Genomic DNA, 14,663 nt, shown 5'->3' on the forward strand with positions numbered 1-14,663 from the left:
ACTTCGATATCGCGCCCGCTCGTGTGTATGTGTTTATGTGTGCGTGTATGTGCAATGTGCGATAGGAAAGTCTGATTACTATCTAATGAGACATTAACAGTCACGTAATTATAAGTATAGTCGGCGGAAGATGTCGGAGGACGGCAATCATCGAAGACTACGTAATGAACTTAAAAAGTCAAACCTATAGGTTTAAGGATAAGCGATTAAACGTAAGAAGGTGTCGATGGAGTCATTTTTTAACGCGATTAGTAATACGCCCTTGTACCGTCGATTATCGTGCATTATAGAGACTGCTCGAGTATAGTGCAATTTGATTATAAATTACGCTAGCTCCAACTACACTTAGCCATGTGGCGTAGCGGATTTTAGACGACAATTACTATCAATTTATCGACGTACCGGCAATTAAGCGTATCCCACAACAATCAGTAATTTTATTTACAACAATGTAATCATGATTAGGGATAAGCAGGCATCCGTGGCCTCTTTTACAGTATACACACACAGATTTTTAATTAACGTGAATGTTGGTTCTTATTTTTTTTTTTTAATCCTTTTTTTCTTTTTTTTTTCTTTTTAGGGCTTTGTATATATTTTGATTTTGTTCACAAATCGTTTTTACATCGTGCAACAGTGAAACGAGAACGAAAAGATATTATGTAGATCGTAGGTGAATTGTTATCAGATACTCGAAGCGCTGTATTGTCCCATTAATCACTTAAACGCATTAGTCATTTATCCAAATTCGAAACGTTAACATTTCGTAACATAAGAATGAAATAATATTCCGACGTGAAAATGTCGCGAGTCGGTTAAATGTAAACGAACCCTCGTAAACAGAGAGGGAGTTTTAGAAATTCTAAAGAAGAAACGTGACAGGAGTCGCATATCGAGAAATGCGTGTTAACGAATTCAGGATCCACCTAATCGCCCTAGTGAAAGAACTCGCGTATCGATGCTCGTAAAAAATAAAATAGAGAGAGAGAGAGAGAAAGAGAGAGAGAGAGAGAGAGAGAGAGAAAATTACCTATATATTGCCACGAAATTTCTTATTGTGCGAATGATGCATTTGGCAGAAAAACGACGTTATAGAGACGATAATGATACGAACCCACTGTCTACGAGACGCACCGCTAATGTAATTTATCCATTCAATAGATCAGTAGATCGATAGATCGGTGAAGCCACATGTCGCGTCGGCTGCTCTGTGCAGAGATTAAGTGTTTGTGTAACGATGTTTCGCATTTGTTTGCTTTCTAAATAAATACCTGTGTACATATTCGCAGTCACGAGAATATTCTTCGAACTGCATCCTTTCGTCGCTTTACTTTATACATTTTATAAATTATTTCTGACATTTTATCAGATCACGAGATTCCTCGATTATTTATTTTACTTTCAAAAAAAATTTTTTTTTTTTTAATCGTTTTATCACATGTCTTTTTTATTAATGATTTTATTATTTTGACTTCTTCTAATTATCTAATTCTTGCTTACGATTACATTATTGCAGAGTTAATAACTTTCACGCAAAAATTGTCTTAATTCAATCTTTATCGTTTCATTTAGCGCTCTTGGTCATCATTAATTATTATATAATAAATTGTTATAAAGTTGAAAATTAAATTAACAAACATTTTTAGTTCTTTGTTTTTTAAGCAAAAAAAAAATGCAAATTATTAAGACGACGATGTAATCTTTTAATTATTTACGGGCAGTTTAACAGTTTGGAGCGGGTATTATGAACATAAACGGCGTAATAGTTCCAGCCTCTGTTCATAGGTATGAAATGTATTCTGGAAATATTCTAGAAGATGTCTCTGTCCATCGCATGCTGCTTAGATGTAAATGTTTCTTTATTAAAAACAGGTCGCGTTTTGGTAGCGCACAAATAATTATCCTTAACGACTCGGTCGCCTTCAACGCATATATGACGAGCTGGCTTTTGTGTTTCAGGTTCGCTTGTTGTCTGGAGGAGGTATCGGATACTTGATACGAATACGGGCAGCAGATCCGGCAACTACATTCGCAATATTAGGTTTAAGCATGCAGATCAAATCGCTGGTAGGTACAAATGCTCCAAATGCACGAAATCGTATCGATGGAAACATCATCTCGTGCAACACGTCAAGACCTCGTGCGGTCAAAAGAAGACGGAGTGCTGCCCGCATTGCAGCTACAAGAGCAATCGCAAGTGGAATCTGAAGTCGCACATGAAGAGGATCCACGCGAGCACATAAGCTAATAGCGAAATTATATTATTGATGGATTACTTTAACGATGAAATACGTTATTAACTGACAGTATTTCGCAATACATGTTTCCATTTCAATGTTCTTAATAAAATAAATTATTTATCTCGTATAGATTTCTCGACTGTTGTCGCTCATCTTGAAAGTAGTTGAATTTATCAGCAATCGTAACGTTGTTCCCGGAGGATATATCCTTAACGAAAGTTACGCAATTCTTCCAAAATATCCATACGCTCCTCTTACTGTTAACGATATCTTTTCCCGTTATTTTTATTTTATTTTATTTTATTTTATTTTATTTTATTTTTTTTAATGTTCTTTGATTATTTAACAGTCAAATTTATGACTTTATTTAATTTTTCTACTGATGGGAATACGAAAAAAACGTAAAAGAATTCCTTTCGAAATATTTTCATCCAAGTGTTAATTTTTTTTTTTTTTTATAATAAATGTATTTTATTCGCATCTATTTTGTGTTTCAGGATCATTTATTTACATGACTCGGTTTCGAAGATCGAGGAAATCGCGAATGTATAAACACGATTTGGAACGAGTTCAGAGAGCCATTGATGCTGTCGCTAAGGGGATGTCTTTCAGAAAAGCCGCGGAAATCTACTCTTTATCCAAGTCACTTCTACACCGATACTACAAAGATGGCATCCCGTCACGAGTTATTTACGATGATAAATACAGAACATATACGAATTTTTAATGTTCGAAGAATATTGTAATTTTTTTTAAGTGTTATTAGAAAATTTTTTATAGACTTTAAATGTTATCAATGTTACAAAAAATGTGCCTGGAGACTTTGTTTTTTGATTGACGTTATTTTTCTTACGCGGCGGAATTAAATGATAAATTTTGTTCTTGCATAAATGTTATGGTAGTTATTAAATATGTTTATAATTTTGTGCGAACGAGAAATATCAACAGTACAAAGCCGCGAAAATTTTGATTTCTTAATTACACTCGGTAATTTTTTTTTTTACATAACTCTTTAATATTATTTTAATAATGTGTATGAAAAAAATATAACTTTGCAATTTTTTTTTTATTTCACGTTCTAATTTTTGTTTGTCATTATCAAATAAATTGTTGAACCATGCATTACAAATATAAAAATTGAGACGCACATAAATGACTCTCGTTTAAGGTGTCAATATAATTTTATAATTATTATATTGCGATCCTCTTTGTACGATTAATAAAGAAAGAAATAAATTACATCGAGTGTAGAAAATATTATTAACAATTAATTACGGATATTTTAAATGTTTATTGCTTTATCCTGATGTATATATTTCTATTGTGTTATCTATTTAAAATATTATATTATTAAAATTGAGAGAGATTAATTATTATCGATATATTTGTTGCAGAAGACAGTCACTCGTTGTTCCGCCAATGTCTATTATGTAACAAAAAAAAAGAAAAAAAAAAGTAAAAACTTTACGGAGATTATAGCAACGGATGAAGTGCAAGATTTACTGATTACCGTCGGAACACACGTGCAGATATTTCCCTTACCAAACCGATTTTAAGTGCAAACTCATTGATTATTTTACTTATAATTATTATAGTTTTCTTTTTATCTTTACAGTTGCATCGTTTAAAATACTGACTCTTATCTTGCGAATCTGAACAACTTCAATTTGTTTTATGTTTTATTTTTATAAACATGTTCGATCTTATTGACGACTCGTACTTTTTTTTTTTTTTGAAGCTTAAACGAAATTACTTGACGTCGATCGTTCACGAAAGGAAATATTCTCTCGACGTTTTAAACTTCCCGTCTCTTTTTATTCAGGAAAATGGTTATAAATGTGATTTTTTTAATACTTGTAAAGTATTTATTTGCCGAAGTAAATATATTCGTCGCGCATCTAAGGATTAAGGCATTTATATATGGCGCTAAATACATCGCTCTTCTGCAAGACTTTATGTTTATCTATTTTCATTTTCCTCCACTGTACATATAAAACTAACTGTGATGCAATCGAAAGAACGACGTTCGCGCAAGGATCGCGAATTTTTTAACTTGGCATGAAATGCAAACTCTGGTTACATATGCTTGAGAATATACGCAGACAGGTTGGCCTTCCTTTTTTTTTTTCCTTTAACGTGCCACATACCTCCCTTGAGACAATCTAAGCTACGAGAGATAGACGAGTAGACCCAGCTAGATCCTAGACATCGTTGAAGAGTCTATTCTTCTATACATACTATGCACGAATATGCGAAAGAGTTGTGGTCGCGTTTATGAACAATGCTTTCTAACGTGGTGTCCCCGTATTCTTTCGTTTTTCAGACGCACGAGTGGTCGGCTATCTGAATTGCCAGAAGATGACGTACCCGTGCAAGAATTGCGGCAAGGTCTATAGCTACTATTCCAGCCTGGCCAGGCATTTGAAGCACGAGTGCGGCGTGGAGCCTAAATTTCACTGCCCCTTGTGCCCTTACCGGACGAAGCATAAGTCGAGCCTGAACACTCATCTGAATGGGAGGCATATGAAATTATGGAGCGAGGTTCATACCTTGCCCAACGGCAACAAAACGTCATCATCGGACGGGAATTAAATTGTGTTCGCGTTGGAACGCGAATAGCATATTAGATATTACATGTGCGACATTCAGTACCAGATAATTCAGAATTCGTGCTATTTATATATTTTTTTTACGACTGCAGTTATTATTAATCACAGTATTAAGATTATATAATGTGCAATTATATAATATAACTAGACGTATGTATAATATAAATATTATATAAGCTCGTTAACAAATGAATTCTAAAATATATTAATATTTTTCATATTTAATTTGATTGTAAATATTTTTCATCCATTTACGATGATTCTGAATTATCTCGTATTCAAGCTGTTTAAGCCTTAAGTCCGTATTATAAACCCTTTCCTTTAACTCTGAAAACCTACAATTGCATCCATATAATTATTGTTTTTTTTTAGTATTGCATTAGTTATCTCATAAGCAGAGAATGTTCTAACAAAATGCCGATAATAAGTATTTATTTTCCACTACACACAATAGTCTATATTCTTGTAAGCAGCCATCGTTTTGTGCTTCATCATCAGTCAGGTAGTCCTGCGATATTTATAAATGTATAATAATAAAAAAGAAACAATATCTTCCTGAAACTTTATCGCGACCATTCTATATTTTTTGAAAGAAAAAGATCGCAGTCTGTATTATATTTTATATTATGTTTTTTTTCTTTTTTTTTTTTTTTATTACGAAGTCTAATTTTTCGTAAAGTATCTGCAGCGGCAGATATATCATCAAAGACAAAGTTATTTTATTTTATACACGTTTATTATTTTTCAATTTAATTTTTATACTCCTGTTAATTTAGGTTATGAAAAATTTATTAAGTAACAATTTAGTGAGTTAAGAGTTAAACGTAACGTTTAATTCTAAGTTAATAAACTTTAAACTGTGTAAATTTGTTTTTCTAGAAGTTTAAACAGAGACAATTTTTTTTTTTTTTTTTAGAAAGAAAATATTCGATAATTTTAACGAATATGTTAATTCTAAAACGTCCTGTTTTCTTACACATTACCAATTATTGAAATAATATTTTTTCAATTTAATATCTGAGAATATATATTTATATAATGATGTTATTTATTTAAATGCTTTAAAAAAAGTAACATTATTGATACGATGTGAAAAGCAGCCACCAACGGTTTTAATATCAAAGATTAATATGTGTTAATTGCGAAACGAAAAAGTCTACAAGCCAGTATACATAATTAATTTTTGTTATTATTAGATTTTGTTATTATTAGAAGCTTTATAAATTTTGTTAAACGATAATATTCACGATAGTTTGATTAAGTTTATTGTTAACGAAATTGAGACGAGAACTGTTTCGAAATATCGGTAAAAAACAAATTCGATATTTAACAATAATTAATGAAAGATGAAGTGGACTTAATATTCACGCACGATCGACAATAAAAGAGAAAAGTATATAAACTATGCACGCTTTTGTGGGTAGTAATACGCTTTACTGTACGTTCATAAAACGTATTAACTATATATATATATATATACGTGAATATCGTGCAAAGTATTATTATAGATACCTATTTATATAGATACTTAAATAAAAATTATGATAAACGGCTTGCTTTTTATAATAACCCTTATTCAAATGTCGTTTATTATTCTCTTTTACTTGTCCTGTGACATTATCTAATGTATCAAAAGTACCTAATTTAAATTATGATGTAACTATATATAGCTTTCATAAATGAAAAGATTAATGACGTTCTATATAACTTACATTTTTTTAATTAAATTGTTTTCCAGCAATCACGGTGGTTTTGATTTTGAAACATAAAAGATATTTTCTTTCGATAGTTTTTATCATTGAAGATGTTGCACTTAGAGTGTAAAATAATTTATTTAGATACGATAAATCAATGAGATTATTTAAACGTGTTTAAAGAAAAAGAAAAATATATATATATTAATAATAAAAATTGCTGTAAATAAAAATTATGTGGTCCTAAAATATTAAATTAAATTTCTAATTTATATTATTATTAATTTAATTGTTAAGTACTAATCAACGGCGAGCACTGAGCTGCAAGTTTTCTCATGTGATAAATCTTTGGTTAATTGTTTCGTTTTAGTATGATTGTGTCGGACCAATGGTATATCGGAAGAACATTTACGTGAACACTTGGTCATAACATATTACTGTAACGTGTATGCATATATATCTATATATATATATATATATATATATATATATATATATATATATATACGCTTAGAATATTATTATAAATGAATTTTCGACTAACAATAATACAAATTCTTTCAGAATGGTGCTTCAACGTTATGGAGGAAATGGATCCCTTGGCGGTATCTTTGCACCGAAATGGGTCAGATTGCCGGATAGTCGGAAACCAAACAGCGACACAAGTCAGATCGATGAAGACCTTTGCGTGCCCTCGTTGCGGGCGATGTTATAAAGTGAAGAGATCACTGCGTCGACATATCGTGGTCGAGTGCGGTAAACCGCCCAAGTACAAGTGCCCTTACTGCCAGCATCAGAGCAAGTACAGGGCTAGCATTACGAAGCATATTACACATTTGCATCCGAATTTGCCATTACTTGACGACTAAACTCTTTATTAAATTTTATTTATTTGATATATATATATTTTTTTTATCGATAGAATAATAGAAAATTTATAACTGCAAGTTATTAAGTTTAACGAGATAAATAAACTAACTTTTTTTTTTTGGGATTGTGGATTTTTGAAATATTATTGATTTTATATTAATATTTAATTAAAATCAATAAAAGATCTTAGTTATTTGAAACGACATTTTGTATCGTCTTCCTTCTAATACTTAAAAGGTGACTTCCCGAATAAATAGAGTTTCAAGTAAAATGAGCTAGAAATATTTGTTACGATGTTACGATTGTGATATCAGCTTGATAAAATACACGTGATGTTAATTTTTATTTAATACAAGCTGTTATAATGTAAGATATTGCTTGCAATAAGGGTTTCGCCATCGAGATCGCTGTCGACGATATTTTTTTGCCACGACGTTAAACATATAAAAATGTTGATCTATTCCACATATTTTGATTTAAAAAAAGTAGACGCACTAGATGGCCTCATGCAGTTAATAATAATATTGTGGACAGTGCATATTACACTATAAAGTACGAATAAGTATGAAATATTAAATAAATAAAATATCTTAATTAATGGTGCGGCTAAGTAAGCTAGAACGTCCGAATGTTTGAATATTCGAACAATTAATTGTTACGTCAGGCGGCAATTTGTATTAATTATTTTCTGATTTTTATCTTCACAATATACCTACGTTGAAAGAAATGCTTATGAAATTTTATTTAGGCTAACAATCAATTTTTATATTTAGAAAAACGACAAAAAAAAAAAACTGCAATTAATATCGACGTAGACAGAGTGTAAAGCGTGAGTATGGAACAGATTGCGAAGGAAATGTAATTGTGTTTGCATGCTCGTCGCATTATGTATTACACTATTCGGATATGCAACGAATCTCTTCTCATATAGCTTTGTATTATACATTCTTATTTTTTTATTTTTTATTATTTTTTTTTTTCTTCGATTATATTAAGATTTGCGATTTAGTCTATTTCAACGAAACCCATCCCTGTTTGCAATTATCGATCTTCGTTTATGTTGTTTAAGTCATCGCACATAGGACGTGAATGGATTTTTGAGGAAAAAAAAAAAGGGAATATTTTTTTTTCTTTTTACATCCAATTTAAAAAGAACACCTTGCAGGAAATTTATGAAATCTATTTTGTCCATCGAACAAGGATTACCGAATCTAAAAGTTACTTCCAGTATTAATAAAATGCTCTTCGTAATTGCAGGTTACACGAAGATGTATTACATGACACGAACGGCGAAGGACCAACGGCGGTGTCGCGGCCAGGGTCGTTTCGCGTGCGACAACTGCGATCGCCGTTATCATCAGATGAAGAATCTCAGGAGGCACGTGATGAATGAATGTGGCAAGCAGCCGATGCATCAATGCGTTTTCTGCCCGTATAGAGCGACTTACAAGTCGTACCTTCACGTGCACATGATGAAACACCGCAGGCATGGCTTCGTACCTCGCACTACCCTTAAGCAACAGAACTCATGAAATCTCTATCGATCTATCTCGCCTGCTAAGCCACGCCGACTTTTTCTATTAGGGCTCTGACTTGATTTCGTTTCTCGAAATGTACGTGTTAACATGAAATGACTATCTGTTCGCATTAATGTATGTTTAGACGTATAGATTTAATAAAGGTCTGTGTTAAGTATGTACGTATAAACGTAATTTTCGTTTAAACGTAAAATAATAGGTGTTAAAATATCTGCTCGTAGAACGAGCTCTACTTTTTATTTGCTCTCGTGTCGAAGTTACTTATAATAAGGGTCTCGAAGGTAACGAGACTTTCATTAAACGGCGGATTCGTATGAAAATAAACGAGAACTTTCACATGTGATTTATGTAAGATTTTCTATATACCGAAAGTTTCTTCAGTATCGTTTAAAGAAATCGCTACCATTGTATTACGTTTAAATATTATATGGTGTTCTTTTTTTTATTTTTTTGTTTATTTGTTTATTTGTTTTTTTACGATTCTGTTCAACTTGCGAAGCATTTTATATTTATATTGTTATGCTAACGTGAATATCTCTTTTGCGAGAATCGTAAATTTAAGATACACCTTTCAACAATTTAATAAAGTCTACATCTCATTCCGCGATACCAATTTTTCTGAAGTTTTTTACAGATTAAGTCCCTTCATTTTTCCTTATTCCACTTCAAACGGTTATAAACTATGAATTATTGTTAATCGCATCTAAAATAAAAAGCGTAGTAGCTCAATTATGACCGATAATTGGCTACATTTTTAAAAATGTAAAATAATTAGCAGTAAAAACAATTAAAAAAAAATAAATAAATAATTAAGTGGGGGTTTCGGAAAAAAAGGGGAGTTGGTCTTCATTGTTAGACAACGTGGCAATTCACGTTTCATAAATCTCATAAAAACAAATGACATTTGTGTTTGCCTTTTGATGTTCACGCAAAGCATATTTAGCGGACAGTGGATTAATGCACTGCGAGATAGAATGTCGCGATGAAAACCGAGATCGTTACCCTGCATCCGAAAGAAGTGGATGTCGATACCGTCACGAAACACCGTAACGAAAAGCGACACGTACTAACCGTTGACAAATTCTTTTTTCTGTTTCAGTGGATACTTTGTACATTACGATATACAAGCATACCTGCCTGACCTGCGGCAAAACTTACAAGCACAAGCACCATCTGAAGCGGCATCACGATTTCGAGTGCGGGGTGGACCCGAAATTCAAGTGCGCCTATTGCCCGCACAAAACTAGATACAAGAACAGCCTGATGAAGCATATATTGGCGCGTCACCAACAATTCTTGGATCAGAATTTGCAATACGGTCACCAGCAGGTTTTCGAGGCACATGCCGATACCGAAATGAGTTTTCACGCGCAAGACAGCAATACGTTCAACGTTTATCCCGATTTCACCCAAAACCTCTAACTTCCCGCGTAATGTCAATGAATTGTCTTTCGTTGCTATATTGCTGGATGTGATTAAGCAAATATACAAAAAATCGTGTGACAAGTTCAAGTGACCACTAATGGTTATACCCCGACTTAATAAAGCTTTGACAATGTTTTATTAAATGTTAATTATGGAGAAATATATAGGAGCGAAATTTTTCAAAGTGATACGTTAGGTTTTCATATTTCCGAAGTATAAGAAATGGGATCGAATTTTTAAGATACCCTGCCTATATACTTACGACGTTATTTAAATATATATTTTAGATATGTAGTAGTGTAAAAATATATTAAACTTTATTATTTTATTAATTACTTTAATTATAATTTTCGTAGAATGATAAGATCAATTTTTTTTTTTTTTCTTTAAATCGTCACCAAAGTTTAATTATCATATGAAGTTATTACCATAAAATTATTATTATAAAATAACTATTTACATTATTAACTATAACATTTTAAATCATTTTATTGCAACCTCGTATCGTACGCTGTTACTTTCAATTTTAATAAAAGATGTATATTGATGAAAGATATAAAAGATACAAAATAACATTTCGTGTCGAATAAAATTTTGTATTAAAATAAATTTTAAATAAATTCTTTCCTTGCCCATTAATTTTTTTTTTTTTTTTAATTTTTTAAAAATATTTTTTAATCAATAATTGATATCTCAGGTATTTCAGAAAAACGATTTATCCATATACCTTTTTATTAATTGCGATTACATGTCATATCTGAGATATCCCGTTGCATTCTTTATCATGCACACCAGTTGCTTTTTCTCTTTTTTTTTTTTTTTAATCGAAGCATTAATCAAACTGACGTCGCGAATTGTAATGTGTGCGAATTAAAAATTCGGAGTCGGTACCGTCGAGGCTCAGCTTCATCAACTTTTCTTTTCTTAATTTGCAGGTACGACGTACAGTCCGGCCAATTGGACAATACCCACTTTACCGTCGACGTCGCGAATTGCAATGTACAGTAGGCGCCTCCGTTCGATGACCTCGTGCGACGACGGCGTAATCGGCACCGGCACGGGTCCTCGTAAGTATCTCTGCAACGATTGCAACCGGACGTTCGCTTTGAAAGCCTCGCTGCTGCGGCACAGAGCGTTCGAGTGCAACAAGGGTCGGCAGCCGTACGGGCGACAATCTCAGGAAGATTACGACAGGTCGAAGAGGTTTAAGAAGAAGCAGCACATTTGCGTAAAGTGCAACCGCGAGTACGCGTTCTTCACGTCGCTCTGGCGGCACCAGAAATACGAGTGCGGAGTGGAGCCGAAATTCGTCTGCCCTATCTGTAAGGGTCGGTTCGCCCAGAAGGGCAATCTCGATCGTCACGTGCGATCAAAGCACTAAGCTATAAGTATCCTGTACTTTGACGACGTTATACCGTTGTAGAACAGTGAATTTAGCGTAATAATGTTAATAATTCATGTCTTACGTTTTTTTTTTTTTTGTTTTTTGTCTGAAAAGCTGAACCTTAAGGGACGACATTTAGTTATGTAAGATATCAGTATCGTAAGTACGTTGTCGTATCTAATACGCGTTGAACGATGACGATTATTTCGTTTTCTTAAAATTAGACTGATATTCCGATTATATTAGACAGTTAACGAGTGGAAATAAAATACGATTTGTTTAATCCGGTTATTCTGGTAATTTTGTGATCTTCACGACGATAAAATTTCAAACGATGACGCAAATTTTACTTGAATTACTCTTGACATATTACAATCGTAATTTTATTTAATTTATATTTTCCTTTGAAACTTCCTTGCTATCGAGCTGACTTCAAATTTTTATTAGAATAACAAAATAGAGAGAAATACGATAATGTAAGAGTGATTTTGATCAATTCCGTCAGCGTATCAAAATTACGTCGATTTAAAATATTAATGTTGTATTATGTACAATATTACGAAATAAAATAATCGTAAGAACGTCAGTATGAGTTCAAGCAATTGAAACAGATTGTAAAATAAATGCGAAAGAAATTGTACCGATTGCCTAACGAAAATTAACATGCGGTGCGACGCGGTGTTGTTTTCTCAAACCAAAGAAAAACAACTTAACTATTAAGATCATTTAAATTTTTCTTTTTTTTTTTCCTTTTTCTCCTTTTCGTTCGACAAATATCTGTATATAGCATTAAATGTATAAAGAAAAGTAGCGAAATAAATTTACTGACTAACTCAAGAGATACCGAATTCTTTATACAGATAATTTGTTTTTTTGTCACAGGCGGGGAATGAGAACTGCTCTTTCATTATGACAAGTCTGCGAGGAAATTATAAGCGCGCTTCAATACCTCCTCTGTTTATACCTTCGTATGTTGTATCACCAATGTGCATAACGTGCGATCGAGGGAGCGTAATAAAGTGTTTACGTGTGCGAAAAGTAATCTAACGGTGGATCGTGCATGCAATTGATCTTGCCATTCTTCGAGATGTCCGCCCGGGCAAGAGTCGACGCCAGTTACGTTCGGTCGTGCCAGTCACGCGCGCGGCGTCTTAAGCGTGGAGAAATACTCTAACATTGTTCCTTTTTCGTTTCCAGGGTACGTGTTCAGGGTACGGAAGCCGCAGAAAACGCAGAAATCAACGGGGACGCAGTCACCGGTCGTGTGTCCGCAGTGCGGACGGACGTATAAAATGAGGCGCAACCTGCACACTCATATGAAATTCGAATGCGGCGGCCAGAGGAATTTCCTGTGCCATTTATGCCCGTCTAAGTACACGCAGAACATCAGTCTGCGCCGGCACCTTTTACGGAGGCACAATCTCTACATGCCACCGAAATTCTCGACCCCCAAACGCATCTTTACGAAATAAAATTAATACCTTTCGAGGAATAGAGCTGAGATATTTATATATTTTTTTGTTTTGTTTTCTGTGGAATAACTGCAATAATTTTGATATTTGCTTATAGTTCCTTCCTTTAATGATATATTTGGCAAATCAATTTTTTTTTTATTAATTGTGAGTGAAATTCTATATATCTAACGATTAAAAAGATTTTCAATAAATGTATATAATTTGATTTAAGGCATTTAAGCTATGAAGTAGAAGGCATACATAGACATTATAGATAATAAAAAGAAAATATACATACATATATAATAGTTTAAGAATACAGTTTTGTTTTTAATTAATGCTGTTAATTTTCAATACTGTTTATTTTATAATTTAAACCAGTTATCTTATTTACATTTAATGTTTTATAATAAGCTGAATTTGTTGAAGCTCAAAAAAAAAAAAAGCTAAGTCTATAGGTTTAATATTGCAATTTATAATTTATATATGTATATATATTTCATTTAAGAAAAGAAAAGAAAAAGAAAAAAAAATAAATGCAAACTTTTTGTAACCAAAGAACACGAAATAAATAATGAAACATTGAATGACTGAGTGCATCAGAAACTTCGCTCGAGAAATAAATATAATATATGTAACTCGTAATAAATCTTTGATAGACGATTGTGTACGATTGATTCTTCCCCGCCCATCTTAAAGGAAAGAAAACTGACGACCCCAGCTCGCAGTCGGAAATACGTAATATTCGATGTAGGTTTTGGTGAATCGTTAATTGCAACTGCCGCGCACGACGCTAACCGATCATTTTTCTTTTGCAGAGCTGCTGACGGTTGCCGCGCAAGACTTTGCAGACACCCTGAAGAACAATGGGGTCTTCTGTTGTCAACAGTGCGGCAGAACGTATCGATTGAAACATAATCTAACGAAACACCTAAGATTCGAATGCGGCGGGCAGAAGAATTTCGCATGCCCGCTATGCGCTTCCAGATACACTCAAAATGGCAAATTGCGACAGCACATGCTGAATGCCCATAACATTTTTGTGCCAACCCGACAAAAGTGTCGCTTACTGAAAAAGATTCTTTACTGATGTTTTGTTGATTTAACAAGACGTTAGGATCCACAGCAAATTTGTTCGATAACGTAGACAGCGAATAACACCGTAGTAAGTAAAAATGTGATTTGTAATTTTTAATTCGCTTCTATAGTAACACACGAAAACATTTTTATAATGGAGAGAAAATGTTTATTTCTTTATTAAATTATTAAGTGAGAAACTAATTTTTATTCTCATAACCGAAACGTTTTTTATTTTTTATTATTTTTTTTTTCAGTGGTTCACGTTGCTGGCGAACAAATAATCTTGACTCGATTGTTTGAATAATAAACGGGCGTGTTGCCCAGTACAAAAATAAATTGCTAATCCTTCATTTCTTTATTATTTAAGCA

At 32.9% G+C, this 14,663-nt stretch overlaps 1 protein-coding gene across 22 annotated transcripts in view; it reads left to right on the forward strand.

Annotated features, from left to right (window-relative positions):
- The window catches only part of LOC139105269 (longitudinals lacking protein, isoforms H/M/V), a 175,982-nt gene that overhangs the window by 85,152 nt on the left and 76,167 nt on the right, over positions 1–14,663 (forward strand). The window contains exons 7-8 of one of the 22 annotated variants that reach the window (XM_070662286.1): positions 11,312–11,443; positions 12,958–13,681. The exons of 19 other annotated variants lie outside the window; for them this stretch is intronic. In XM_070662286.1, the coding sequence (XP_070518387.1) occupies positions 11,312–11,443; positions 12,958–13,232 (407 nt within the window). In that variant the 3' untranslated portion in view covers positions 13,233–13,681. Of the gene's footprint in view, positions 1–1,959; positions 2,469–11,311; positions 12,600–12,957; positions 13,682–14,663 lie in introns of those variants that run through there. 2 more of the 22 variants (XM_070662123.1, XM_070663426.1) reach the window with 2 other exon arrangements.

This window comes from Cardiocondyla obscurior, linkage group LG01 (genome assembly GCF_019399895.1).
Source record: "Cardiocondyla obscurior isolate alpha-2009 linkage group LG01, Cobs3.1, whole genome shotgun sequence".
Lineage (NCBI taxonomy): Eukaryota > Metazoa > Arthropoda > Insecta > Hymenoptera > Formicidae > Cardiocondyla > Cardiocondyla obscurior.